This window comes from Podarcis cretensis, assembly GCF_951804945.1.
Source record: "Podarcis cretensis genome assembly, chromosome: 12".
In the NCBI taxonomy this organism is placed as follows: domain Eukaryota; kingdom Metazoa; phylum Chordata; class Lepidosauria; order Squamata; family Lacertidae; genus Podarcis; species Podarcis cretensis.
In genome coordinates, this window is record NC_137181.1 from 18,662,488 (window position 1) to 18,678,155 (window position 15,668).

General features: G+C 39.9%; 1 protein-coding gene across 4 annotated transcripts in view; it reads left to right on the plus strand.

Annotated features, from left to right (window-relative positions):
• The window catches only part of PARD3 (par-3 family cell polarity regulator), a 567,153-nt gene that overhangs the window by 395,469 nt on the left and 156,016 nt on the right, over positions 1–15,668 (plus strand). For all 4 annotated transcript variants that reach the window (XM_079996388.1, XM_079996385.1, XM_079996386.1 and 1 more), the window contains 2 exons: positions 3,661–3,888; positions 9,847–10,063. In XM_079996388.1, coding sequence (XP_079852514.1) covers positions 3,661–3,888; positions 9,847–10,063 — 445 coding nt within the window. The remainder of the gene's footprint in view (positions 1–3,660; positions 3,889–9,846; positions 10,064–15,668) is intronic.

Genomic DNA, 15,668 nt, shown 5'->3' on the forward strand with positions numbered 1-15,668 from the left:
TTAGCATTGTGATTATTATAAAGTGCACTCAGCATTATGAATTATTGTTATTTGAGCCAGAACATTGTAGCTACGAATAACATTATTCACATTAATTATATGTTATGCATTTTATGCTCATATTATTGGCAACATCATCACTATTAAGCATTCTCTAATTCAGTAATATATTTCAGAAGAAAAGAATGAGCCTGTGCTAACCTATTCAGATGAGACATTGAATTAAAAAGGGACCTTTGTAATCAGGGATACAAAGTGAAACGGTGAATGTATGTGTTGTGAATTTCGAGAAGAAATGGTTGAAAGGCTGAATTTAACTCTGTTTGTTAGAGTATTCTGAACCATTGCAAGACTTGTGAACAATCTGTATGACTCCTGCCTGCTTCAGTGGGTTTTGTCTTGGGAGGCCTTTCCCAGGGGATTGTGCTCCTTTTCAAAAGCCCCTTAAGATGCAATCACATTCAATTTACTATGGAAAAAAGTCCCAATCCTGAAAAAAGTTAGTCATCTTTTGAATCCCATTGAAACCAATGGCTTAACTTACAACACAATGTTATATTTTTCCGTGAAAGAGTAAGCCCACTTGACTTTAATTAGACTTATTCCCAAACAAGTCTATACAGGATTGCAGCCTTAGTTGTGTCTTCAACCAAGCCCTGTGTTTTGAGAACCCTTTCCTTACAGTGAAGGTACCAGTGAAACTGAACTGTTAAGACAGAATTTGGCTTTTATCATCATGGTACATGTTCTGCTTATGTAGGGTTATTTCAGTCTTTCAGCGTCTGCAAACTGTCCACAGTTATGTTGATGGCCACCCAAGTTCAATAAATATCCTTACCATTTCTGCAATCCATTATTAGTTTTACAGTACTCTGGGAACATTAGGTCATATCCCATCACGCTTTTCCTTTGGGATAGTGCAACTTACATAAATATTGTTCTCACAGTGAGCCGTACTGGGTAGCAGGAAATGGGGCCTTTTCTTCAGGGTCCCTTATGAGCATAAATGGGTACGTAATGTAACTACTGTTTACAAAAGGAGCATGGAGCCACTTGGTAATTAGAAAAAGATTGATGTGCATTTCATTTAAAATATATATTGAAATGCTGAAACTGAGGGAACTTAAAGTTGCCACATAATAGGATAATGTTTTTACTCCCATTGGTTTAAGGAATAAATCTATTCAGCAGCTGCTTTATTCACGACTGCTTATCCTTTGCACTTTCAAAAAGTTCACCAACTTTTTTTGTGTTGCTGTCTCTCAGATTGAATTTGTGTAGACTTAAACGTTGAAAAATAAACCAATCATCAAACTAAATATGAGGGTTATATAACTGCAGTTAGCTGTATAGTTTTATATAACGATAGCTACGTTGATGTAAAATGCAGGGTAGTTACCTACAGTGAAGTTTTCTCTTAACACATTGACATAGGAAATAGTCCTCTGGAAATAATAATAATGTGCAATCTTCACACCAGACATTTCTTTGCAAGCATAGGCAAAGGATTGTTTATGCAGCTGGGAAGAACTGAACCTTCCTTTTCCTTTCTTGCTCATCCCACCAGCTGTCCTTTCTCTCCAGTTATACCCAGGTCTCTTCCCTTTCAAAAAATGGGGGACCTGTGGGATGGGAGGTATTTGGAGGAGGTGTGAATTCATTGTATTTATACTGATCTGTGACTCCACAGACACGTAGCTGTTTCCAGACAACTATTGGAACTGCTACATCAGCTCCCACATGCTCTGAATACAGCGGTGAGCATGACTTAAGAATTGTATTGGGTTCCCTATAGGCAGTGAACTCCATTATAGTTGTTTCCCTGTTCTGTCATTCAGCAGTGAGTAATCCCTTAGTAAATTGCCTTGCAAGGCGGTGGAGCAGATGCAAGTCTGGCTCCATGCTGACTTTGGTTTGCAAATTGGGAACCAACTCACCTGCCCCCTCACCTCAGAGCCTTTTCTCCCTGGAACAAATTCTCCCATAAGCCCACTTAAGGACACCGGTATTAACCACATTTGGAACTCACCAGGATTTCCCTTGATGTGGTATCTGAAACCCACTTAGTTTTCAGATCCTGGTGTAAGGATCATCTAACTGTATAAAAGAGCTTATATCCCAAGGATTTCATATGTAACTCGGGAACCTGTAGAAAAACTGCTCCACAATTGTGGAATTGTCTTTGGTGAACATCTGCAAAGGACATGGAATAGCGGAAGCTGCCTTATACAGAGTGAGACCAGCGTCTCTCTGGGGTTACATGCTATTCCTTACTTCAGCTGCCTTTGGAACTGGGGGTTAGGTTAGCATGGGAAGAATATCAACACACCACACCATGGTAAAGCTTGTGTTTTAATCTTGTGTTTTATCTTGTGAACTGCCCTTGAGATCTTCTCATGAAGGGTGGTATAAAAATATAAAGAAATAAAGAAATAAAACAGCGACCAGTACATTTCCAGCAACACTCACTAAGTCAGCATTGGTCATGACAGCTGCTACATAGGGAAATTGCACTTGGCTAACCCCCAACCTCAACCAGTTGACCACATGAGGGGGTTCTGCCAGTATTTGCATTTCAGGAAATGGTTTCACTTACTTAAGTTAGTAGTTTAGTTTAGTTTAGTTTAGTTTAGGCATAAATAACACTGACATAAAAATATTTCTAGAGAGTGAGTTTCCTTGCTTTGTTTAGAAACAGGGATTACCTTAGCATGGTAATAGCACCAATAATTCGTAGGAATTCCTAGACTAGCATTTCAAAAGTTACATTTTATTGGACCAATCCCTTAAGTTTTCAGTGCAGTAGTTTGCCCATGAAGTTCACGGAAATGATTCATACACATGCTATTAAAAAGATATTTTGTTTATTTTTCCAATGAATAGAGATTTTTTCTTTTAGTGTTGTTGTGAGCTAATATTCTCTTTGCGAGTGTTTGTTGGCAATTATTAGTGCTTTTATCATGCTGGGGTAATCCCTGTTCCTAATCAAGGTTAAAAAATTTACATTACTTGCATTTAGTCCATAATAAGTGTTGACATGAGTTTTAATGTATTATAACCATATTAACTAATATGGGTTAATTAATCCAAAAGAAAAAAAAATCTATGTAGACAAGCTCTTGGGAACAGTGTAATATTTAAGTGCAGGTTATTAAAATTCACTCCATGAAAGAAGCTAGTGAGGCAGAATTTTCCCTAGATACTGTTCTGAGAATGCAGGCTAATTTTAGGTCAATAAAATCTCCTTAATGTTCATTATTTCCAGTATTTGCATAGGATTGTTTTTGCTGTTTTAAAAAACAAAATTAACTGGCTATGCCAATCAAGTATATAGTGCTGACATCTTTGTACTCTATTTTTTAACCAGCTTGGTAATTATTTTATTCTCATTAAAATGGTTGAAATAACAGTGATGACTTTAACTTCCCACCAATTTGAAAAGTGGGATGTTACTAACCTTGTCAAATTCATAGTGTATGACTTGACACGCTCATTGCTCCAACCAACAAATCTGCCTAGAATTCCCTACAGAGTATAGAGATAATGTGAATAATGTTAAGCACATTCCCGTAGACTGTCGCTGTAGATGTGAATAATCAAGTGTGAGGGTCCTCCCTGCTAATCCTAATTATTATTTTTTCTTTTTAAAAAAATATTAAGGTTCTCCAACCAGAGATGTAGGCCCCTCATTAGGCCTGAAGAAATCCAGTTCATTAGAAAGTTTGCAGACAGCAGTCGCTGAGGTAACTTTGAATGGTGACATTCCCTTCCACCGTCCACGGCCGCGGATAATCAGAGGGCGAGGCTGCAATGAGAGCTTCAGAGCTGCAATTGACAAATCGTATGATAAACCTGTTGCAGATGAGGATGATGAAGGCATGGAAACCTGTAAGTAAACTCTTCCATGTACACTGCTTTTAAAAATTGCCTTTTAAAGATGTTTTCACTACTGATGGTTCTTTCAGTTAATTCCCCCCCCCCTCTTCACCCTGCCTGCCCCTTTGATCACACCATGTCTTTTGTCAAGGTAGCTTCCTGTTAAGTTCTCTTTACTCCGCCAAGATTTTTGTTCACCACCTTAAAGCTCCCACCTGCTCTGACTCTGTCTTCTTTGCAAAATTTCCACAGTTCACTTAAAAGCGGTGTAGCCACAAAGTCAGTTCACATTCGAAGCCTTCAAGTGAGTTCCTGTTCACAGTGTATAATAGATAATTCAGCCAACATCCTTCCTCCTCTAGCCAACACCTACTCATCTCAAGATTTCTTGCTTTCATTTCTCTTTCTCTCCCAACCGTGTCCCCATGTGCTTGAAAAGGCCTTTTTCTTTGTCTCTGTTTTCTTCTGCCTGACTCACACTGACTCAGAGCCAGTGTGGTGTAGTGGTTAAGAGCGGTAGACTCGTAATCTGGGGAACCGGGTTCGTGTCTCCGCTCCTCCACATGCAGCTGCTGGGTGACCTTGGACTAGTCACACTTCTTTGAAGTCTGTCAGCCCCACTCACCTCACAGAGTGTTTGTTGTGGGGGAGGAAGGGAAAGGAGAATGTTATGTTAGCCATTTTGAGACTCCTTCGGGTAGTGATAAAGCGGGATATCAAATCCAAACTACTACTACTACTACTTCTCTTCTTCTTCTTCTTCTTCTTCTTCTTCTTCTTCTTCTTCCTCCTCCTCCTCCTCCTCCTCCTTCCAAATTCTTCCACCCTTTGTAAAGCCTACGTTCAGCAACAACTTCGACCTTCTTTTACTTGGTCCACTCTGATGTCTTGGTCTCTCCCCTCCCAACCCCCATCCCTGCTGCTCAATATCCTGGCTTTTATGTCATGTGCAATCTCTCTCGGATAGAGCACCATCTCTTCTGTGTTCCGTATGGTGTGTAGCACATTCTTGACACACTCCCATTACCTTTGCCTCAATTGAAATGGTCGCTTCTGCCTTGATGTCCGTTTGGATCCATGTAAATACCATATAACGAAAGAAGAGCATCGCCCAAAGGGCCAGGCGGGGTATATGGAGGAACAATATGAGTGGAAACGTTTACATAAGGACTGCAGCAGTTGCAGGAGCATCTCTGTCTACCTTTGGGTAAAGAGAACATTAATGCTTGACAGTGTTAGCGTAATAATGACATCTCTGCAGGCTTGCATCACACTCTAACATGCTATGGATTTTGTGATTTGGTTGGTTTGTTTGTTTGCAAGCTCTAAAATTCTGGTTTGTCAAAATCAAGATTACTGCAAATTTTAATGTACTTGGACCTCAGCAGAAAAATGTATGTTTATGTAGCCAATATTATACCCTCCAACATTCCTCAGATGAAAATAGAGACATTTCCCACTCCCCACAACTGACCTTCCTCAACCCCCCATTTTTTGTCTCCCCTCCACAAAGCAATTCTACCAGTGAAAGGGCAAGAGCACCATGATTTCACCAATGGGACCCAGCACACATGCCCTCCTCTGTCCTGAAAAACATCTTAATCCCGATTTTATTGTATTTTATTCTTTGGTAGATTTACAAAAAGAAACACACACACAGCAATGAATGAATTTTTAAAAGTGGCAAGATTAGATGCAGACACGCAAAGCATTTTTTTAAATAAAAAAAAATCAAGATTCCTTGTGTACCATCTTAACAGCAAGGCAATGAGTTAAATGAAAAGGGAAGGCAAACACTTTGGTTCTAAAGTTTAATGAGAGAGAGAGAGGAAATAAGTTGCATTTAGGATGAAAAATTTCAGCATTGGAAGTTCATCCATAAAGTGAAGAAAAATTACGGCTGTTCTTTAATTAGAATATGTAAGGTTGGCAGATCTAATAAAGCATAAAGTTAATGATCAGCTATTACCCACCCTAATGGGCGTTCATTCACATTTTCAGTTCTTTAACCCTAAGAGTGACCCAACATGAGAAGAATGTCATTAACATAAAAGAATCTCCTGTATAATTATTGAATGGTGCAGCAATGGGCTAGTAAAATGACAGTCCATGCTCAAAAAAAAGAGTGAATAGCAAATGAACTTAAATGGGGCAGAATTATATGGAAATTATTAAATTTTTAACCTTAATGTTGTAGTATTTTGAATGTATCTCAGCAGGTGTCCCCCCCCCACCTATCTAGTTACTTTACCTTTAAATATTAAAAGTTTATGAATGGAACAGAGCTGGGGAAGCTGAGGTAATTAATTACTTAGCTTGTCGACTGACACAAGCAGTTGAAAAAATGAATCTGCAATCTCAGCTTTTTATTAATGTGTTTACATTTTAAGAAATGCCTGTCATAATGAGCAAATTTGCTCCTACAAGTTCACTGTTCTATTTTATATTAGTTTTTCTTTTTTAAAAAAAGCCTGCTTCTAAAAATATCGCATAATTGAATGTAAGGACATTTGAAATATTTCCTTCAATAGCAACATCAGAATTAATTCAGCTTCATTTCAAATCTGGCAGTTCAGAGCAGCTAAATGTTATCAGTCTTGTCTAATTGACCCAGTGACACAGGGTGGAATCTAGTGGAGGTACCCCATAACAGAAGGGTTTTTTTCTGATTCCCTTGGCAGCCCTTTATGGTACCTTTTGATTTGTTCTGCAGGGTTCCCCAACAACCTAGAGCTGGTTTTCAGAAGGTGTGTGTGCTCAGGTCTGCAAGAAAGAAAGCAAAAAAAAAAAAACCCTCCCCACCTTTTCCAAAAGTGGGTCAAAAGCCCTTCTTCTGAGACTGAGGAAACAGTTGGATTTCACCCATAGGAAGTGGGGCACAAAGGGGTGGATCACAAGTGCTTCATGTTTAAGCTTTTCTCACAGTGGGTCAACCCTTGCCCATAAGCAGCCCACAAACTGGTCCTGAGTGCATCAGCATTGTTCTCACGTGATTCCCAGCAACTGATACTCAGATGTAAACTGGAGGCAGAATATAGCCATTGCGGCTGGTATCCATGGATTGCATTCCCTTCCAAGCATTTTTTTAATCCTTCTTTAAGGCTGTCCAACTTGCTGGACATCCCTAAATTTTGTGGGGGATGAATTCCACAGTTCAACTATGTGCTGTGTGAAAAAATGCCTTCTTTTATCTGCCCTGTACTGACTGAGCTATTCAGATAAGTTGCTCTGAATTTTTTCATAAAGAAATCTTGATCAGTGTCCTGCAATGAGTTCTAAAAATATAAGCGCACACCATGTGACCACATTTATTGTGGGGGCTTTTAAAAAACCATAATATAATTGCTGCACTCAGAACAATTGGCCATTCAGACCACTGAACTGAGCCTGAAAGACAGATGGGAAGACCTTAAGTTTGGCAGAGGGTACCTATAGATTTTAATGGGTATAATCAGATAGTCACAGCTGACTGCTTGGGGTATTTGGATCATATGAATCACAGTGCTTGTTTTCGAAATCTTGGAATAGCTGATAAGAAACAGTTCCTTTCTCTGGTGCGTTGTCTGAGAGCAAGCCATTTGAATCTGAATAAATTGGCAGAGCTTTCTAATCTCTGTTGAGTCTTAATTGCTAGAGACTCTGCTTGTATTAAATAACACAATACACAGTCTAGCTCAGTTATGGAACAGCTTCACGTTCAATGACTACAGTTTCTTATGAGCATTTTCTCTGTTTTGTGACATAATTAGGAGAGCAGTTTCACAATACTTTTCTTGCAGTTCTATTAAGTAAAACACATCTTTGCTCTTGGAATCATACTCTTGGAACAATCTGATGTTTTGGTCTTATTGGCTAAAATAGGAAAGGGGGATTGTTGTCTGCACTTTTTGATTAACCCTTCCCCTCGACCCAGTGCTTTTTAGTAATGTCATCAGTGAACTATGAACTATCACAAAAATCAGAACTTGAATTTCTTGCCTGAACAGCAATAATAATGAGGCAACATTTTATTTCTTCAGGAATGCATACCCTGTTTTTCTCTTCCACAAAGGCGTTGGTCAAATCAACTTATGGATACAAAATAAAACATAAAACCATCAGTGACTCCAAACTTAAAACTCAAACAATCACACTGAAAACAGCAGCAACATCCCTTCCAATCAATACATTAAGCAGTGGTCGAATCAAAAACTTGTTTGAAAATAAATTATTTCAGTTGCTGGCAAAACGGTTTGGGGAGGACAGTGTGAGAAGGAAGCCCTTTGATCCCTGAGCTGGGCTCTGTGAAAGCAGTTGATAATAAGCTGTCAGTTGGCTAAAATAAAGTTCTGTTGTTGCATGGGAATTGTAGAAATGAAGTTATGTTAGAGATTGTATGAAATGAATTGCAAAGCAGCAGGGAAGTCCAAACCGACTGAATGAGTATGTTCCCTGACCCTCAGTGGATGAGATAAGAAAAGTCCTGCTGGAGTAGGCTGAAGGTCCATCTTAGTCCAGCATCTTATTTCCCATAGTAACCAACAAGATGCTCTGGAAAGCTACTGGAAAATGTTATTGGAGTGTGAGGTATACATCCCTAAAAGCAATGTGATGCAATACAATAAAAGGCAGACAAGTAAAATATGAGGGCAACAGCACTCCTTGCTGGTTGCCCCCAAAGCAAGTGATATTCAGAGGCATACTGTCTTAGAACATGTTTGCAATTTTTCGCTAATGTATTGGCAAAGCTGAGGTAACTGATGAGGATCACAAGTTTTGAATATTCAATATATAAATAATGTGATTTGCACGAGGTGTGATTGATTGTTTTTAATAGGAAGGGAAATGTGCATAGAAATACTTCAATGAGCAATTAAACAGCATTATTATTATTATCATTATCCTTGTTGAATGTCAAGTATTATAAATTAGTTTTAATTAATTTGTATTTTTAACATTGCCTTAAAGCACAATGTCCTTGAGTCCTCTCTTCAGATACTGCATATTGCATCTTTTTCTCAGCCTTGCTCTATCTTTGAAAATCACTGTGATACTCAGTGCCCAAGGGTGATATAGTATTACAGTATGTTTTACTTATTCACCAGCCTAAATGAAAGCCAGTATGGGACTGAGTTGGTGTTTGAACTTGAAATGTAGGATTGTGCCTTGAATATGAACATGCTCATTTTTCATTTCAATATCTCAGTCTTCAAGGTGTATGTTGCATTAAGAAAAATTTTGCATCCTTCGTTTTCTCCTGAAAATGGGTGTGAAGAATGAGCCGATATCCAAGGTTAAAATGGAGAATTATGTTGTAAATGTACATAGTGGAAAACATTGTAAACTCAACTGTCAATATATAGGCCATGTTCAGATTAGCATATCTTGTCTTAATCATATTAGATATGAATTGGTCTTTTGGACATAAAGCCCAGCCCCTTTGCCTGAGGGAGCAAGCAAACCAAGGTATTCCATTGCACTTTGTTTGCTATGATTAACAGCTTTGGAACAAGCCAGGATATTAAATCAGCTTCAAACCATGGTTTAATATCCTGGCTTGCTGTGAAGCAATTAAGCATATTTTCATGGTTAGCATGAAATAGCAAACTATAGTCAATGGACATCTAGTTTGCTTGCTTGCCTGCTTGGGCCAAGGGAGGATCAAATGAGCAATGTATATTTATCCAAAAGACTCGTTCATTTCTTGGCTTATTAAGCGATCAGAATATTGAGCAAGCAAGTTAAACCAAAAACCTCACCTTGTACAGTAAAATATGTGCAGTTTCATGGACCCCATGTGTGGAGCTTTCCAGATACAAACAGAGAAAGTCATGCAGTTTTACACCTGGGTGGTTTACTGGAGTGTAGTGGCTGTTCATTCTGGATGAACGGATAAGGGTTGTTCAACTCTATTTGTCTTGAATCACAGCAGAGAATTTTTTTTTAATCTACCCCCCCCCAGCCCCTACTAAAATTACCTTACTCTTTCAGTGGAGGAAGATACTGAGGAAAGCTCACGATCGGGTAGAGAATCTGTCTCTACGTCGAGTGACCAGCCATCCCATTCGCTGGAAAGACACATGAATGGCAGTCAAGATAAAGGAGACCGGAAAAAAATTGGGAAGGACAAGAAGAAAGATCGAGATAAAGAAAAGGATAAAATTAAAGCCAAGAAAGGAATGCTCAAAGGCCTGGGGGACATGTTCAGGTAGGATTTGTATATGTGACTAGAGTTTGGACCTATGATTTTCATGGCAATGTATATTTCAATATCCATTTTCAAAATGCCATCAATTTAAGCATGTTTTAAAGGGACCATTTAATGCTCCTTCACTCTGTCATCATCTGTAACATGACTCTAATTCTATCAGTGTGGATTCTATTGCACCAAGATTGACACAGGTTTATGTCATGTTTTAGTGAAGCTGCTTATGAGGTGGAATAAAACAAGTGACATCTATGTTGCATCTGCACAAGGATCAACATTTGTACAAAACAAAACAATACTCAAGTTAGCACTTGATGTTTCTTGCATGTATGGTGATTCATTATTGACACACTACTAAAACCCAGTTCATAGCAACAAAGGCTTCTTGAAATGTAAGTGTTTAGAGAAATTCATGTTGAACCCTGGAGATCCTCCATGGTTTCCCCAGTTTTCACTCCTGCCAATACAACCTTTCTGGTTTTGATTTGGAGTAGAGAACATTTCCCAATCTAAGTGAAGAGCTGGTACACATAATTACCTTGCCCTGTAAGGCTTTTTATTTTCAAGCAATTGCTATGCTCCAGTAAGTGTGGATTTATCTATATGTCTCTTTTCCAGCATTAATGTTGATTTCAAAGCTGATGACAACAATAAGAACACATTAGCAAACAAAAACACTTTCATCAATATAATCCTGTCAAAAAGCACATAGTGTATTAGGGGGGGGGGAGCAATCCAATAAAAATGATGCAGTTTAATACCAAAACCATAACAATTCAAAAACAATTTATCCGAAATGGCTGATAAGCCCCAGCCCAGTACCAGCTGACATAATCCCTCTAGGAAGGGGGTTCTGGACCTGCACAGTCCCAGCAGCAACTTCTTCCATAGTTTAAGGCACAAGGGAAGAGGGGCTGGTCTCACTTAGCCTTGAGATGGAACACGCACTGCTTTGCAAACAGGATTCATTGAGCATTAACAATGTAGAGTAACTCAGCTATGTTACACTCAGTTATGTCACCTACAAGTGATGACTAAGAACAAACTCCTTGTTTCAAACTCCTTGAAATATAGTACAAAAACAGACAAAGGCTATTGGGAAGCCATTGAGGAGTCACAGTATAGTACCAATTTCTTAATGAGAGAAACACTTTGTCTGTTTTTGTACATGTCTGTTGTGTTTTCAAGCCATGTTTTTCTACGGTATAAGGCAATGGGACAAGCAGTGGGGCAGCACACCTTCAAACATTACATCATACCCTTTCCCCTTTGTTTCAAACTCTGACCCGCTCCGTAGTGCATCTACTAGTACAATTTTTGCTTTGAGGGAGTATTGTATGCTTTCTGTTCTCAAAATATGTCTCTCATCTCCCAGCTTCCCTGAGGGAGAATTTGTTAGACACAAAGCTATAAAGTGACTTCCCTAGATCCCTACTAGATCCTTCGAAGTTGTGCCTTCCCATGGGTTTCCAGAAGGTTTTCATAACAAAATGCAGTTGTGTGCTGAGTGAGCGCCAATAAGTTGAGACTGAATCCTGACAAGGTGGGGCTCTGTGGACTGACAAATCTAGGGTTCAGGAATTAAGCATTCTTCTAGTTCTGGATGGGCTTGCATTCCCTCTGAAAGAATGGGTGGTGCTCTTAGATCCATCACTGTCGTTGAAGGTGCAAGTGACTGGGGTTGGCTTGTAAGGTAGTTATGGATGTTCCTAGATAGGCATTACCTGGCCACAGTGATTGGGTAACCTTTGAGATTTGTTCAGAAGCTGCAGCTAATGTAGAATTCCATGGCTAGGCTGTCATTTGGGACTGCTGATTGTGAACATACCACACCATGCCAAGTTCAGGGAGCTTGTATTGACATACAGTATAGAGCCCTATATAGATTGGGACCTAGATATCTAACAAAGCATCTTCTTTATGAGGAAGACCCTCTTACTGCCACAGTTAAGTGAAATTCACCAAGTGGCAACAAACAAGACAACCTTCTTGGTACTGGCACCTTGTCTATTCCTTACCTTCTCAGATACAGCTGATGCTAACTCTTATGAGTTTTTTTTGTGCCAGTTGCAGACCTACTTATTCACCAAGGTTTTTATACAAGGATTGCAGCATAGCTGTTTTATTTTTAAAGTTGCATTTTTCCCCCTTTCTGTTTTGTTTTAATGTGTATTATGTATTTGATTTTAATGTAATGCACTCTGGGATTGCTTTGGCAAGAAATGTTTTAATTAGATAAGACATGGAGCCAGGAAACCTATATAAACAAGGTTAAAATTCTTGGTTCAACTATGTAGCTCATAGGGTGGTCTGTGGCAAATTAGTATTTCTCAGCTTAGCCCACAGAGTTGTAAAGATGTCCTACTCTGCCCTAATTCCTTAGAGGATGACCAAAACACAAATGTACGTAAAATAACATAATCACCAAAATTGTTGTATTCCCTTGATTGGGAGACCTTTTTCGCCCCCTCTCTATTAGTCTTCCACTCTTTTTTTAATATAGGATTTCCACTTCCCTGATTTGAGTTCTTAATCACTGATCCACCGCTTTTTAATTGGTTTTTTATCAGTTGTAGTCATTTCTCTCTGTGTGTTTCTAATTGTTATTTAAATTGTCTTACTGAATATTTTCTCACTGAGCCTATCCCCAAGAAAATATATAAAACATTGGCCAGAGGTATCCAGGGAGGCTGTTGAGTGTGCTCCACAATAAAGGCTGTTCAGCATGTCTTGAGAAGATAGATGGGCATGCACAATGTAGTGAGACTTTGCTGCAATAGAAATAAGCTTTCCTTCATCTCTTACCTCTTTGTATATGTTAATTGTGTGCAGGGCAATGCCATTTCACACAGCAGCTGTGCTGTACTTTCAGCCTCACCCTGATGCAGGGCCATACTGGCATTGCCTCAGGTAGCAGGTTGGGCATGAGATGGAGGGCAGGAAGTGCCAGAGAGCTATTGGATAATAGAACTTTATGTGCTGCCTTCAAAGATACCCTACTGCATACAAGTGTGGTGGAGGTTGTGGTCCTATTGCCAGTGTCTTGTGAGGATAACCATGATCGTTGTGAGGATAATCTGAAGAGAAGTGTCATGTACATTGAAGTGTAGGTGGGTTCAGGCATGATCAAAGACTGAGATTCAGCTCAAAAGGGATTTATCGGAACATCAGGAACAAGAAGAACAAGAATGACAAACAGGGGCACTTGGCCCAGTAAGCTGGGCACTTAAGCTGGCCCAGGGCAAAACATGCACACCGCCTGTGGTAAAGGTAAAGGTACCCCTGACAGTTAAGTCCAGTTGCGGATGACTCTGGGGTTGTGGCACTCATCTTGCTTTACAGGCCGAGGGAGCCAGTGTTTGTCCGCAGACAGTTTTTCTGGGTCATGTGGCCAGCATGACTAAACCGTTTCTGGCAAAACCAGAGCAGCGCACGGAAACACTGTTTACCTTCCCACTGGCGTGGTACCTATTTATCTACTTACACTTTGGGGCATGCTAGAACTGTGATAGGTTGCCTTAATGCTGCAATTAGCGAATCACAAGTGTGGCCTTATCTCAGCAGGGATTGGCAGCCTGCCAGCTACTAACAATGTCATTGGAGGGTTTTAGAATCCTCTCTATCTTTTGTTATGCAGATGAAGCTCCTGAGCCTCCAAGAGGCTTGAAGGCCTAGGCCAGTATTGCATGCATACATAACATACATCACCCCTGACCTTCTTAGAATATGAGTGGGATAAAAGTAAAATCTCCGGGGTAGAGGCTTTTTTCTATTTGATTGTTTTTAGGGGCAGGGAAGGGCATCACACTACGTCTTAAGTATGGTAATACAACTACAGTGGTACCTCGGGTTACAGATGCTTCAGGTTACAGACTCCGTTAACCCAGAAATAGTACCTCGGGTTAAGAACTTTGCTTCAGGATGAGAACAGAAATTGCACTTACATGTTTGTCTTTTTTTTTGTTTTCTTATAATTAAGACATTCATAACTTAAGGTGGGCACAAATCTACCCAATTAAATATAATAAACTGTAAGATAATATATGGCAAACAAATGTTTTCACTTTTTAAAAGTTGTGGGTTTATTATTGGGTTATAACCTTATTTCTTAAGAGCACCGGCCAATGCAATCATTTTCCATATATTATCTGGCAATTTGTGACGTTTATTTGGGTAGATTTGTGCACCCTGTGGTAGTTTGGATCCAACTCTTGCCTGTCTCTCAGATACATTTTTTTAAGTTTTAGGGAGTTAGGCCCTGCCAGGGTGTCCCTAGGCATAAGACAGCAAAACACAAAGGCCAGGATACATATTCTGGGAACAACTCTCTGGTATGGGGTGACTCATTGCTTTGTAAATATCAGATTTTCTTCTCACGGAATAAGTAGTTAGATGTAAAAGCAGCACGGACCCCATAAACCAGTAAAGTGCAAGCTGTTTCCCTTCCTTTTTTAGTTACTGTCAGCTGCCATGTAAGCAAAGCCTGTGTTTCCTTGTCCTTAGCTGCTGTTGCATCATGTCACATAAAATATTGAAAAATCTGTTTCTCTGGCCTGATGTTCAAAGCTGTGCTTTTTTCCCTTTTTATCTCCTTAGTTTGTGTTGCTTTCTCCTCCCCTCTCCTCCTTGCTGTTTCACAGCTACGGATGTCTGGATGACTGAATTTGACATTTTTTGTTTTTCATTTTTAACTGCTTGTCTGCTCATGTTTTTCTAATGGCTGGTATAGAAGTAGCGTGACACTAAAAGCAGGGTTTGCCACATTTTTGGACCCAGAGGCACCCTTTTTGGACCCAGAGCGCTCCCGCTGTGCTCAGGAGGCTTTGCGTTGCTTTTGCTGAAGCCAGGAGAGCAAGAGGGATTGATCCCTTTTGCTCTCCTGGCTTCGCTTTGCTGGAGAGCCGCTGCACAGCCTTTTCTCTCTGCGCAGCGCCCCTTCAGCAAAGCGGCAGGAGAAACAGAGCTCCTTCCATTTCTCCTCCCGCTTTGCTGGAGAGGCACTACGCAGAGAGAGAGAGAGTGTGCAGCACCCCTTCAGCAAAGCGGGAGGAGAAATGGATGGGGCTCCGTTTCTCCTGCCACTTCGCTGAAGGGGTGCTGTGCAGAGAGGGAGAGCTGCGAAGCGTCCCTTCAGTGAAGTGGGAGGAGAAATGGAGCCCCTTCCATTTCTCATCCTGCTTTGCTGGAGAGACGCTAAGCAAAGAGGGAGAGAATATTTCTTTTTTGTTCTCCTCCTCTAGAACTAGGTGTGTCTTATGGTCGGGTGCGTCTTATAGAGCGAAAAGTTGGTTAGAAAAAAGGGGGGAAAGTTGGTTAGGAAAAAAAAGTTGGTAGTTGGTTAGAGCATGGTTCTAATAATGCCAAGGTTGCAAGTTCGATCCCCTTAGGGGATAACTGCATATTTTTGCATTTCAGGTTAGATTAGATGATCCTCAGGGTCCCTTCCAACTCTATGATTCTATGAAATTTAGATAGAAATAGTTATAGTAATATATAATACTATTAAAATACCTTGACTATAACATAGGGGAAGTATTATAATTTAAAGAGAAATACAGTACAACTCACTGTAGTGGAGAAGACTGTGCGCTCCGTCTGCTGTCAC